Raw genomic sequence first — 14,153 nt, 5'->3', positions numbered from 1 at the left:
CCTATAATAACTACCCTTGCTTGGTCAGCCCGGGTTTTGTAGGATCAAATAAAGGCAAAATTATATGGATACTGGAAATCTAAATTTAAAAACTGAATATGCTGGGAAAAACCCAGGTCTGGCATCATTCAGGCAGAGAAAATCAGTTGATGTTTCCAATCTGATTTATGGCTCTTCAGCACAACTTCCAAAGAGTCATCTTTGGACCCCTGTTATCTTTCCTTAAAAATAACCACATGCTTCCAGTTGCCTGCCACTTCAACACACCATCGTATTCACATGCCAACATTCTGCCTCAGTGAGCCTCAATGCAAGCTGGAGGAACATCATCTCATCTTCTGCTTAAGTACGTTTTACAGCCTACAGGACTCAACATGTAGATTAATGATTTCACAGCATAAATGCCGTTTTCCATGTACGTTACCACAGTCCCAGGTCCTATTATGAAATAGTTTGTGTTCAGTACAGCCAACTTCTTTTCAACTACTTGGTCCTTGTTATCACCTCTTTCCCCCCTCGCCCCTCCCCGGCTTACTATCAACAGTCCCTTTGTCTGCTAACTCTTCTTTCTCTGGACTCCAACCCCACATATCCACTTACTATTCCTTCCCCTTCACCCCACACACTCTCACGCACGTGCATGAATACTGCCTTTTTCCTAGCTGCTTTCAATTCTGATGAAGAGTCACCGGACCCATAACATCTGTTTTCTCTCCACAGATGCTGCCAGACCTGCCAAGTTCCTCCAGAAATTTGTTTTGTTTGTTATCTCTGGTTATCTGGTTTACACTATACATTGCAGCCAATGGAGGGAAAAAATGAGCATCTATAGCCAGCTGTATCCTACTGACCCAATATTTATTAGACAATTACTGTCATGAGGAAGGGTCACTGGACCCGAAACGTTAACTGTTTTTTTACCTTTGCAGATGCTGCCAGACGTGCTGAGCTTTTCCAACGACTTTGTTTTCGTTACTGCCCAATGCCTGTTGAGTGTGCATGTTCGAACCAAATCCATTTGGCAGCTGTAAAGTCCCAGTGCATCATTTGTGCCAAAGTTGCATTAGTTTTGCAACAGAAACAATCCATACTTAATTGTTTGATCACATTATAGTTGAGATGTTAAATGACTCCTTTCCTGGTGCTAATTACATAAAGTTGAATGATGAGCTATACAGTCAGGTCATTGACTGGAACTAGATCATATATGCTTCTGATTAGAAGAATTGTCATGGCTCAATTCTTGCTATGATTCAGAGCCTGTTTGCTATTGTGGTTGACTCTATTTCGAGAATCCTGTTTAATTGAACCATTATTAATTCCTTCAAATCTCTCAGGAGATAGCAAGACACTATTCTTGCAAAGTGACCTTTACTTTGAAATGTTGGTAATGCTGACCATCCAGCATTTATTGCTCGTTCCTAGTTGTCCCTGAAGGTGATGGTGAGCTGCCTTCTTGGACCACTGCAGTCTATTTGCTGTAGGCACACCCACAATGTTTGGGAGAAAGTTCCAGAACTTTGACTCAATAACACTTTTTGAACGATAGTGTGTTTCTTGTCAAACTGCCATTCCTAGTTTGAATCTTCATCCTTTCGAGAGACAAACCATTGAAACTTAACATCTTCAAATTTCTTATCGATACTCCCTCTGCCCAGAGGCTTCAAGGAGGCTGTACTTCAGTTTAAAATACTGCCAAAGTTTTAGATTTATGAACCATTTTAGGTATTTGAAAATGTGGGTCTGGCCTTTTCCCCTTTCTACCAAAATCTAGGGACAGAAATTAGTGACCTGGGCATTTCACTCAAACTTCACTAAAGCAGCCATTAAACTCTTGTACAAAATCCTTTAATGCTGTTTTATTATCAATATTTTCATGCTTGTGTTGGACAATGCAGCTTCGCGAATGAAATTGCTCTTGCATTTATTTTAGGGGTCTGTGTTTGAGGCATCGCATGCTTGGAAAAATTCTACTTATGAGAAACAAGGAAATAGTCAAGGTGAGCTTCTCTATTCCAAAGGTATGCCACATGCATTTCGTCCATGTATTGGCCATGCAGAGTTGCCTTAACACTTGCAGATGGATGCAGTGGACCATTTAGCTTAGTTTTGCTTTCATTCATTTTGTTGTACATGTGTCTAAATCCATTTCCAGCCACTACAGGTTTCAATGCTATGTTCACACTTGAAACAGAAAATCAAACCAATAACAATCCCTTCTTATCTGCACTAGTAGCTTAAAATCACTCAGCCTGTATATTGTTTGTTGGTTTGGGCTTAATTCATGCTTTTAATCTTTTAAAATGAACAGTTAATGTGGAAAATGAAGAACGGATGCCAAAGCTTTCAACTCAGGGTATAACGCAACAGAGATCAACTGCAGAAATACAAAGTAGTCCAGCCAAATCTGTTAAGGTAAGTATCTCTCTTGCACCTGGTCAGTCATTGTCTTGGTTGGTAATTCATGCATGTGATGCTCAACTTTACAAAACTGAGGATTGGCAGAAATAAAGTTGCATTTCCTCTTTTGATGTATTTAATTTACTTTCTCTTGTTGCTTTCTTCTGAAAGATCTGATCCAGACTGTAATGTTGCCTATCGTTATAGCAGTGTTCCCATTGTTCCTCCTAAGTGGCCATGCTATGTGTGAACCTAGAAGTGGCAAACAAGGGATAGGTGGATTGAAAGTTGGAGAGAAAACAGTCCCAACTAAACTTGGACCTGATTTCGGGCATTCTGAGGCCTCTTTCAAAAGTGTGTTGCTAGATGTGATCAAGAATGGGAACCCGACTCAACGTACCCATTTCTCCAGTCTTTGGTGTCACGTTTACATTCCTTAACTTTGCGTTCAAGGAGACTGGTGTTTGAAAGAGCTTGCTCTGTTTGTACTACTAATATCTTATCTTGGTGCCAGAGCTACAATGTTTTAAGTCTTCCCAAGCCTAATCACCAGGATAAGGGAAGCTGCATTAAACAATGTAAATGGCTGCTTTCCCTCAATCTAAAATGACGGCCACAACGTGAAAACAACTTGTATCTATTCTCACAGCAGGTGGCTGGCAGTGTAGATTTTTCTCAGGCAGTGGCTGCTGAGATTGTAGAATATGATGAGCTGATGTTTCATCTGTTGCTCTGGCTGGTCTTCAAGGAAGGTGGCATTCACTGTATCCTAGAGAAGGTCCAAAAAGAGATTGAGTTGCCTTTTACAGGATTGAGTAACTTCATTTACACAAAAGTAGGCTACTTTCTTAGAAGGGAAATTCAGTACCCCAGAATATATAACCACAATTTGAGAGTTCTGTCTAATGCTTTCTATTAACAGCAATTCAGTATGTTTTTAAAAGCTTAATGTACAGAATATTTGTTTTTTTTGGAGGAATTAAACTTCAAAATTTAGCTCTCAAAAATCAAGAGAAAGAAGAAAAATTTGAAGAATTGTCTAATCCTTGGAACAGTAGACTGATTCAGTGTGATTAAACATGTGTTTTGCTGTTTGGTACATTGCTGTTTAATCTATCTCTTTGCCTATTTTTCAGCTTCTGCTTCCTGTTCCTGAAGTATCCCTTTTCTCTCTGCATTCCTCTGTCTCCAATATGAGGTTCTGTTTGTTTATTTTTAAAAAGATTCACAACTCTTACACCTTGCTTGTGAACAAAAAATCTAAACCAATGTTGCCTTTGTCTGAACATAAGTTACGTACTTTAAACATTAAATTATCTGAGCAGTATTGATTAAAATCCTGCGTTTCTTGATTTTTTTTTTTTGGAAAGTAAATGAGGATTATAGTGTCCGCCAATGCAAGTTTGCCCTTAAATCATGATTTCCCCTGGGTGTGAAACAATTGCGGACAAACTGCTTAACAACATGTGGATGACCCAGTGACAGGTGTCTTATCGGCATTTATTGATTTTTCAATTGATCTTCATGCCTATTTACTTTACTCTCTACTTTATTGTCTGCCTTCCCTTCCGAATTGCCCGTCTTGCATTAGAATTTGACCTAAAATGATATTTCCAAGGTGACAGATTTTAAAACATTGGTATTATATATAGATCAGTATTTTGGTGCAGGTGCAAATGCCAGTGCCAAGAACAACACTTGGTAGCTTTATTTGCAAACTTTGCGCAGAACCTGCCCCTCAAGGATTGGCCTTTTCGGCTATCGGCAAAAGTCATCTGAAGACCACCCCAACTGAGAGATTTTGTTTATTGTCTGTCCGTCATCATTCATAGACTTGACGTTGCCAGATTGTAGGTCTACACAAGGCGATGAGGGGGCATTACTTCTTACCTCCATTATTCACTGGCTACCAAAGTCCTTTGTTTTTCCTCCAAATTTCCATGTTTTCCCTCTTCCAGCTCCCATGTTGTTAATTTAAGTTTGAACAATAGCGCTGATATTAAGGAAACTGGAGAATCCTGGCAGATGGAGTTTAATTTGGATAAATGTGAGGTGTTGAATTAGGAAAGGCAAATCAGGCAGGACTTATACAATTAATAAAGGTCCTGGGAAGTGTTGCTGAACAAAGAGACCTTGGGATGGAGGCTCATAGCTACTTGAACGTATAGTGGGATGAAGAAGACATTTAATACAAAAACAAAGTTGCTGGAAAAGCTCAGCAGGTCTGGCAGCATCTATGAAGAAGAAATCAGAGTTAACATTTCAGCTCCAGTGACCCTTTCTCAGTTCTGCTGAGCTTTTCCAGCAACTTCTGTTTTTGTTCCTGATTTACAGCATTCGCAGTCCTTTCACTTTTTGAGACGTTTAGCACACTTGTCTTTGGTCAGTACCTTGAGCACAGGAGTTGGGACATTAATGTTGTGGCTGTACAGGACATTGTTTAGACCACTTTCAAAATACTGCATTTAATTCTGGTCTCCCTACTGTAGGAAAGATGTTGTTGAACCCTTTCTAGCTTAGGAAAGATTTATAAGGATGTTGCCAGGATTGGAGGGTTTGAGCAATAGGGAGCGGTTGAATAGGCTGGTGTGTTTTTTTTTTTCTCGAGTGTTTGGAGGCCGAGGGATGACCTCTTAGAGAGGTTTATAAAATCATAGAATCCCTACCTTGTGGAAGCAGGCCATTTGGCCCATCAAGTCCACATTGACTGTCCAGAGAGCATCCCACCCAGACCCACCCCCCAATCCTATCCCTACAAACCTGCGTTCCTGTGGCTAATCCACCTAACCTGAACATCATCACCATCATCATAGAATCCCTACAGTGTGTGAATAGGCCCCTAGGCCAAACAAGTCCACACCGCTTCTCCGAAGAGCATCCCACCCAGACCCATTCCACTCTAACTCAACTAATTTACACACAGCTGAACACTACGGGCAATTTAGCAAGGCTAATCCACCCTAACCTGCACATCTTTGGACTGTGGGAGGAAACCGAAGCACCCAGAGGAAACCCACACGGACATGGGGAGAATGTGTGGAGTTTGCATAGTCGGCAGAAGATGGAAATGTACCTGGGTCCCTGGTGCTGTGAGGCAGCAGTGTTGACCGCTGAGCCACTGTGCTGCCCACCCAAGGGGCATGGATAGGGTGAATAGCCAAGGTCTTTTCCCCAGGCTGGGCAGGTCCAAAACTAGAGGGGTATAGGTTTAAGGTGAGAGGGGAAAAATTTAAAAGGGACCTAACAACGAGCAACTTTTTCCACGTGGTGGTGCATGTGTGGAGTGAGCTGCCAGAGGAAGTGGTCGAGGCTGGTACAATTGTAACATTTTTAAGAGGCGTCTGGATGGGTACATGAATAGGAAGGGCTTTGAGGGATATGGGCCAAATGCTGGCAAATGGGAGCAGATTAATTTAGAGTAACTTTCCCCCCACAGTGATCAAGAACGCCCTTGACCGCGTCTCCCATATTTCCCGCAACACATCCCTCACACCCCGCCCCTGCCACAACCGCCCTAAGAGGATCCCCCTCGTTCTCTCTCACCACCCTACCAACCTCCGGATACAACGCATCATCCTCCGACACTTCCGCCATTTACAATCCGACCCCACCACCCAAGACATTTTTCCATCCCCTCCCCTGTCCGCTTTCCGGAGAGACCACTCTCTCCATGACTCCCTTGTTCACTCCACACTGCCCTCCAACCCCACCACACCCGGCACCTTCCCCTGCAACCGCAGGAAATGCTACACTTGTCCCCACACCTCCTCCCTCACCCCTATCCCAGGCCCCAAGATGACATTCCACATTAAGCAGAGGTTCACCTGCACATCTGCCAATGTGGTATACTGCATCCACTGTACCCGGTGCGGCTCCCTCTACATTGGGGAAACCAAGCGGAGGCTTGGGGACCGCTTTGCAGAACACCTCTGCTCAGTTCGCAACAAACAACTGCACCTCCCAGTCGCAAACCATTTCCACTCCCCCTCCCATTCTCTTGATGACATGTCCATCATGGGCCTCCTGCACTGCCACAATGCTGCCACCCGAAGGGTGCAGGAACAGCAACTCATGTTCCGCCTGGGAACCCTGCAGCCATATGGTATCAATGTGGACTTCACCAGTTTCAAAATCTCCCCTTCCTCTACTGCATCCCTAAACCAGCCCAGTTCGTCCCCTCCCCCCACTGCACCACACAACCAGCCCAGCTGTCTTTCCCCCCGCCGCCCACTGCATCCCAAAACCAGTCCAACCGGTCTCTGCCTCCCTAACCGGTTCTTCCTCTCACCCATCCCTTCCTCCCACCCCAAGCCGCACCCCCATCTACCTACTAACCTCATCCCACCTCCTTGACCTGTCCGTCTTCCCTGGACTGACCTATCCCCTCCCTACCTCCCCACCTATACTCTCTCCACCTATCTTCTTTACTCTCCATCTTTGGTCCGCCTCCCCCTCTCTCCCTATTTATTCCAGTTCCCTCTCCCCATCCCCCTCTCTGATGAAGGGTCTAGGCCCGAAACGTCAGCTTTTGTGCTCCTGAGATGCTGCTTGGCCTGCTGTGTTCATCCAGCCTCACATTTTATTATCTTGGAATTCTCCAGCATCTGCAGTTCCCATTATCTCTAATTTAGAGTATCTGTTGGGCATGGACGAGTTGAACTGAAGGGTCCGTTTCTGTGCTGTACAGCTCTGATTCTATAAAACATTTAAAACTAAATCGCAAAAGTACTTGTCTGAAGTTGCTGACTTTCTCCACGCTTGTTTTCTCTGTATGATTTGTTTTTGAATAAAAATCTGCTTGAATACACACGTTGTTGTTCAGTTCTAACTCAAATTTTGTCATGTCATGTTTTGAGAATGAAAGGTGCACTGATGGCAAGAGACATTAAAGTGACTAATGAGTCTGCTTTTTTCCCCCCTAAATTACTACCAGAAATTTCAGCTTCTAGCTAGAGAGTTGTGTGTCACCTGCCAAAAAACTGTCTATCCAATGGAGCGTCTTGTTGCAAACCAGCAGGTGTTTCATAATTTCTGCTTCCGCTGCAGCCACTGCAACACTAAGCTGAGGTGAGGATTCTGGTTTCAAGTGACTCTGGGTTCTACATTATTTTTGGGTCCAAGTTTTTTTGATTTGCAAACCATTTTGAGCTTAATTTTGGGTATGAAATGACTAAATTATGTTTTGAAAGGTTTCTGAACTGTTCTTGCACTGAAAACTGCTAACACCCTCCTCCACTCCACACCCGACCATACCACCTGAAACCAGTAGCTTGGTTAGTAAAAGAACCATGTGCAACCCATACAGAGTAGGAGGCCCAGTCTCTGGTTGATCCTCAACAGGCAGCAGAACCTTGCAGCTGACCTGCTGGGTTCCTACTTGTGATAATGCCACATTTTCTCAGCAGAAGTTGTTGGTTTGTGTCTAATAAGAGAGAGCAGAATTTATCTTGCTGTAATATACTACCCATCCCCTGCATATGCAGAGAACTATATAGTTTCCCAACAACAGTCATAATCCAGACTGCTGAATTTCTTTTGGTCGGCATTTATCATTATTGTCATCCCATGATGGTATCCAACAGACAAACAAACAGAGTAACTTCTTCGTAGAACACGACAGCACAGGGGCTTAGAGGTTAGCATTGCTGCCCCACAGTGCCAGGGACCCGGGTTCAATGCCACCCTCGGGAGAATGGGTGACTGTGTGGAGTTTGCACAGTGTCTGTGTGGGTTTCCTCTGCAGCTCTGGTTTCTTGCACAGTTCAAAGATGTGCAGGTTAGATGGATTGGCCATGCTAAATTACCCAGAGATGTTTAGGTTAGGTGGGAATGTGGGAAATGCCAGGGGTAGGGGCATGGGTCTGGATGGGATGGTCTTTACAGGGGTGGTGTGGACTTGTTGGGCCAAATGGCCTGTCTCCACACTAGGGGTTCTACGATTCTTCTGTGATGAAATCCACTTGCAGAATGGTAGACTGTACAACTGCACACATTATAAATGACCAATTGAAGCCTTCTCGTGCATGCTTTAGCCTTCAGAAGTTTAAACATTTTAAAATTTCTTTTGCACAGCATTGGGAATTTTGCTTCACTACATGGGAATGTGTACTGCAAGCCACACTTCAGCCAGCTCTTCAAATCCAAAGGTAATTATGACGAGGGATTTGGTCATAAGCCACACAAGGAGCTGTGGATGGCCAAAACTGAGTGTGACACTACAGAACACAAGAATGAAGTTGCCACGAATAAATCTGAGACCAAAACTGAGAACTCTGGAGTAGATGAGCTTTCCATACTCAAGGTAGGTGTTTTGGCTGCCAGCATGGAGGCCTTAGTTACTAGTACTCCACCAGAAAAGATGGAGAAACCTGTTGAAACAAGAAAATTAAAAATAGCTTGGCCACCACCTAATGAAGCAGTTAGTAAAGGAATTGGCTCTTCTGAAGAGAGCCTCCGAGTTAACAAACCAAAATGGCCTCCAGAGGATGATTTCCAACACCTGACCAAGAGAAACTCTGAATTCATTGGTACGTCCAGACTGAGGCGAAGCGCTTCTCTGAAAGAACGATGTAGACCATTTACCATTGCTGCACCTCTGAGACCTATAGCCATTAAAGAGCCAGGAAGAAATCCATCTGCTAAAAATACAACACAGGATCTGATCATTAAAGAAAGAGAAGCCAAAAGAGAGACTGATGAATGGAAGAATGAACAAGAGTCAACTCTGGAAAATGAACATGAGCAACCAGTGACTACTGAGCTCAAGGGCATGCAAGATGATTTGGTGACTGAAAAGGTTGTAGAAGTGAAAAGCAACAAAAAGCTGCTTCAAGATAAGGATGTAGAGGAACTTCACCTCCACAAGGAAGAGGCCAGAGAACCTGACTTTCTGGAGTGTGAGGAGCAGGAATCCAATCAAAAAATGGTTGAATTGCAAACTTCTGGAGAGACAGTTAGCTCAAATGAGCATGTTCCAGAGAATGAGAGAAAACTGGAAGATATTGGTTTTTGGGATGGGGATGAAACTGAAGTGGAGGGAACTGAGGAACTGTCAGTTGAAGAACAAATCAAGAGAAATAGATGTTATGAAGATGAGGATTAGATACTGTGGGTGATTTACGTTATATTTTAATTGGTGACTGGCCTTGTGGTTCATGGGTGTCAGCTCGGAACTTCCTGTTGTAAAGTGGTTTATTCTAAGTACCTGTATTGATATCAACTTTATCAACATAAAAGTAACTAATCAAGCAATTGAAAGAACAAATATGGAATCATGGAAGGTTCTAATGCAAGGGATGAGGTTTTATCTCCTGCCTTTTTTTGTGTGTATTGTCCACTATCTAGGCAGGAGAGATTAGATTTCTAAAGAAATTTTTCTAAAAGTTATAACTAAATGCCACTCCACATTGTGTATCCATGCCACTCCTTTAGTGCTCCGTTCACACAGCCTGCTAATGTTTTCTCATTTTAAAAGATGTATTGAATTTATCAAGAAATAATGGAAGCATTTAAGAACCAGAGTTTGTACACCTCAAATGGTCATGGAGCAGAAAATACCTTAATCTGAAAACACCTGGGCATCCTCTACTTTACACATGGACCCGAAAATGGCAATTTAATGAAGGCTGTGCTGCACTTGGTTCTGAGATTTGAAAATGGAGTTCATTTGCTAATGACTTATTGGATTAAGGACATTCAGTTGGCAAAACAGGGTGGTCCCTACATTGCAGTAGCAGAGTGACAGATTGATCCTGACTCTTAACACACACTCTGATCAGCCTTAATTTAACAACAGACTTTCCAATTGCATAGCTGTAAAGATCCAAAAATCCGAGGGAAGATTTGATGGGTTGATGTTGTTAAAGTTATGGAATGTTTGAAACAATAAAGATTATTTGCTTGTTTTTTGGAATAGTGTAACTAATCCTGGTAAGATGAAAATGGAAGCATTAGAATAACACCACTTTATAACAATGTTATAGGCTGTGAACCTGACTTTAGTCTTCAAAAATTGTAAATTCCTACTTCTGGCTTTTATTCCTTACTTCAGTGCTGTTTTTAGAATTTCTTGTGTATTGCATTATGATTTTATATGTGAAATTGTTTTTACATATTGATAGCATGTGAGGGACAAGATGCTGCTGAAAATAGTGATTTGACTTTAGTGTAACAATTTTAGATGGGATGGGCAATAAAGAATTGGGCAATACATTTGTGCTATGGTGTCTGGAACAATGCAATTCTAATCTTTTGAAAACAAAAACACTGCTCAATACTGAAATCTCTTCTGGTATTAGATCTAAGGTGATTTAAGTAGCACAGACAGTCATTCTTTTTTATTGCAGTCGACTTGATACTTAAATCATGTTTCTGACTTTACTGCAGATATGTAATGGCCCTGATGTTCAAATCAATCAATCACTCTGAACTCCTCCTCCTCTGTTAATTTATCTTCTGGCTGTAGAAATATTAAGATGTTAATCTGTTAATCCAGGTTAGAATCCAACCCAAGTCCTAGCAATAGATGGATGGATGGATGTCTGTTGCATCCCTTGATCACTTGTCCATTGATTCTTGTACAAAGAATCTAGCAACTTAGAAAATTGCAAAATCATTAAATGCAGACAAGTTATTATGTAATAAAAAGAATTATTTGACCAATGCTGACTGTTGACTTTGACTTTCTTTTCAAACTCTTCTACATTTGTGCTTTGGATATGTTGAGATTTCTGTTTGGCATGTAATTAATTAATAAACTCTTTAAAAAGACATTTGTTGAATAATTTTTTTGCATCCAGTGAAACTAAATTAACAGAATTTGACCATACGTGCACTGCTAGGATAAGCCTTTTTGGTAATGTACAATTTGCTTTGACCTGATGATCATCAGCACACTTCAACCATATATACTTACACCACAGAAATCAGTTTAATGTTTTTATGACTAAGATACTCATCACTACTTTGATTTGTATTCAAGCTTTGGATATACTTTTTTTAAAAGATAATCATTAAACAGTTTTTGGTGAGCTTGGACCATTCCATTTTTATTTTGGGCTTGTACAAATTCCTTTCGGGGAGAGAGATGCTTTACTGATAGCAGCAAGTTTGAATGCATATTTGTGTGTGCCATCTACTTCACCAGACATGGTCAGTTTCTTTTCATGGGATTGAGGGAACACCTTTCATGAGGATGAGGGTTGCTGCAAAAAAAACATGAATTTCTTCAAACAAAAATTCAAAAAGCAGGAAATTGACAATTTGTGAGTAATACAAATGACTATTAAATTGCTAAACAGTGAAGCCTAGTAATTAGACCACTTTTTGCCTCTTTGGTTACAAAGCAGAGCTAGAGAAAAAGAATCGGTCCCCATTCTTGTTCACCTGAGGAAGGGATTTGGCAATTGTTGCCAAGCCACGAAGTTAGGTTTAAACCTGACACTGAGCTTGGGCCATTTCTGGTGGGGCAAATATGGAGCTGGCTTCAGTAGAATTCTGTTGAGAGCTGGAGTCCGAAAAAATGACTTTCAGCTTGGGGTTTTCTCCTGTCAGCCTGCCTTCTCACCCTTTCTTACTCCCCTTTTTATCTCCTGTGTACTTATCCTATTCCCCCTCCCCTCCCCCCCTTCCTCTTTCTTTCTCACCTCAACCTTCCCCTCTATGCACCCCCTTCTCACTGTCTTACTGCCCCCTTAAGTTATAAATGGGGCTCTCTGCTCCAAATATTTCAACCAACACAGTTACCCCACCAGCAAACATTTTGTGTTGAAACCTAAGTGGCCAGGTTCCCCCCCCCCCCCCCCCCCCCCCCCCAGAAAAGCATAAATGCAATTTGAAGGCCAGCTTCTATAAAAGTAAACTGAAATAAAAATTAGTGGGAGAAACATGGGAGCCTGACTATCATTACCTTCTCACAGTCCCCTTCGCCATCGACTCTCCTCCCTGTCTCCACATTGTGATTCTCATCTCCTTCACCCTCCCTTCTCTGTTCCTTGAACCACTCCCACTTCCTGTTCTCTCCTATATTTTCATCTGGTCATAGCAACAGTAAACCTGTGGCAGCACACATAGGAGAGAAAGGGAGGAGCAGCAGCTTGCAAAATCTTCCACTTGTACATGCCTGTAGATGGAACTCCTGGCTTCAAATAAGCAACCCAAAAAAAAGTGAGAAACAATAAGCATGTCACTTTACATTTTTTTCTGGTTCATGATCCTTGTGTTGTTATCTGGCTATTAATTATGGGAAATTTAAATGAGTTGTAAATTCAGCTAGCAGTAAAACAGATGTTGGGCTGTATGTAGCCGTGGGCCATAGGCTGAGCAACACTATACTCCAAAGACCTGAAACAAAGAAATTTTCTGAGCTGTAAGGAAAGAGAATAGAGGAGTGGGACGTTTCTAGAATAGTACTATTCCGAGATCTCACACTGAAACAAATGATTACTTCTCTTTCCCACACCCTATTGTCTCAAAGGTTTCCTGTATGTGTTTTGGCCACAACGAGCTGATGTGTAACAAAACCAGGAAATTTGAAGAACCCGGCTGGATTATGACAAGGACAAATGTCCTCCCTCTGTTTAGTGTTGAGGGTTTTTCAATGAGTTATGCAGCTGATGTGATTCACATGTTAATCTTCAATGAGTGCAACACTTATAGAATGAGTACCAAGTAATTACTTCATCATTACTATCACCAGTCTGATACTTAAGAATCGGTTCAGAAAAGTGTAAATGATGTAATAGTTTGACTTAGTTTGTGCATCTTTACAACAAAACACAACAACTTTTGGTTCTGAAAATCAAGAGTGGGTTGGAGAAGCTCTTCCTGTTCGTAAAAGGAGCAAGAGCAAGAGGTCAGAGATTTAAAGTGATGGTGCAAGTGAAGCAAGGATGATCTGAGGGAAAATAACTTGCTCCCCATAATGATTAATTAGGGTATGGAATGCACTGCTTTGAAATGTAGTGGAGGCAGGTTCAGTTAAGACATTAAAGACGCCATTTGTTATGAACTAGACCCCATCAAAATATTTTAATAAGGTAGCCTAGATCCTAATGTTTTCTTATTTTAAAGGTAGATGTGAAGTGTTTGTTCCAGATGTGATGTGACTGTTAAACAAAACACAATTTATTTAAACACTATGGTTAAAATACAAACAAAAGAAGGAAGAATTTAGAATAACTTAACTACTGGAAAACTCTAAATAGATATAGTACCTACTACTAAAGTAACATCTCATAAACACTCCTTTGGCAAAAAAGCAAATTCAGGTGCGGATTCTTACATGCAGTTCTCCAATCCAGGAGGGAAGAAGCATCAAGAGAACTTACAGAGAAGGTAGCAGCCTGGAATCATTTACTGAAGCTTCCAACTCTTCTGACACCCTAAGGAGCTTCTGACTGCTCCAGCTTAAAAAAAACTGGAAAGCCTGATCTGTGAGAGTTGGCCACTCCTATTCAAGCTGCTTCATTATTGCAACTTCCTTAACCAAAAACTTAAAGGCTTCTAAGTTGTTTACTTAAGTCTTCAGTTGCCGGTTTTCACCTCTGCCTTTACAACCCAGGACAAAATAACCTTTTTAAATGTGACAGCATTGTCACGCCATTGGATAACTATTTGGATAGAATGGTGTGCAAGGGTACGGGGGAGAAATACAGGAGATTAACACTAGGTAATGATGCTCATTTTAAGAGTTGGTACAGGCACAATACCCTCCTCCTCTGCCATAACAATTATGAGATTCTGGAATGTTAAAC

General features: G+C 41.7%; 2 protein-coding genes across 16 annotated transcripts in view; one reads left to right on the top strand and one right to left on the bottom strand.

Moving 5' to 3' along the window:
• Nucleotides 1–11,062, top strand: part of LOC125448190 (LIM domain and actin-binding protein 1-like) — a 126,081-nt gene extending 115,019 nt beyond the window's left edge. For all 7 annotated transcript variants that reach the window (XM_059643312.1, XM_048523295.2, XM_059643313.1 and 4 more), the window contains 4 exons: nt 1,934–2,000; nt 2,312–2,415; nt 7,334–7,467; nt 8,473–11,062. In XM_059643312.1, coding sequence (XP_059499295.1) covers nt 1,934–2,000; nt 2,312–2,415; nt 7,334–7,467; nt 8,473–9,502 — 1,335 coding nt within the window. In that variant the 3' untranslated portion in view covers nt 9,503–11,062. The remainder of the gene's footprint in view (nt 1–1,933; nt 2,001–2,311; nt 2,416–7,333; nt 7,468–8,472) is intronic.
• LOC125448189 (serine/threonine-protein kinase OSR1-like) overlaps nt 1–14,153 on the bottom strand; it is a 170,432-nt gene that overhangs the window by 113,084 nt on the left and 43,195 nt on the right. For 2 of the 9 annotated variants that reach the window (XM_059643323.1, XM_059643321.1), the window contains one exon: nt 2–3,169. The exons of 4 other annotated variants lie outside the window; for them this stretch is intronic. In XM_059643323.1, the coding sequence (XP_059499306.1) occupies nt 3,144–3,169 (26 nt within the window). In that variant the 3' untranslated portion in view covers nt 2–3,143. Of the gene's footprint in view, nt 1; nt 3,170–11,462; nt 11,604–14,153 lie in introns of those variants that run through there. 3 more of the 9 variants (XR_009443503.1, XM_059643320.1, XM_059643328.1) reach the window with 3 other exon arrangements.

This window comes from Stegostoma tigrinum, chromosome X (genome assembly GCF_030684315.1).
Source record: "Stegostoma tigrinum isolate sSteTig4 chromosome X, sSteTig4.hap1, whole genome shotgun sequence".
NCBI classification, from domain to species: Eukaryota; Metazoa; Chordata; class Chondrichthyes; order Orectolobiformes; family Stegostomatidae; genus Stegostoma; species Stegostoma tigrinum.
The sequence above is the reverse complement of the archived record's forward strand: the minus strand, read 5'-3'. Positions and strand labels throughout refer to the sequence as shown.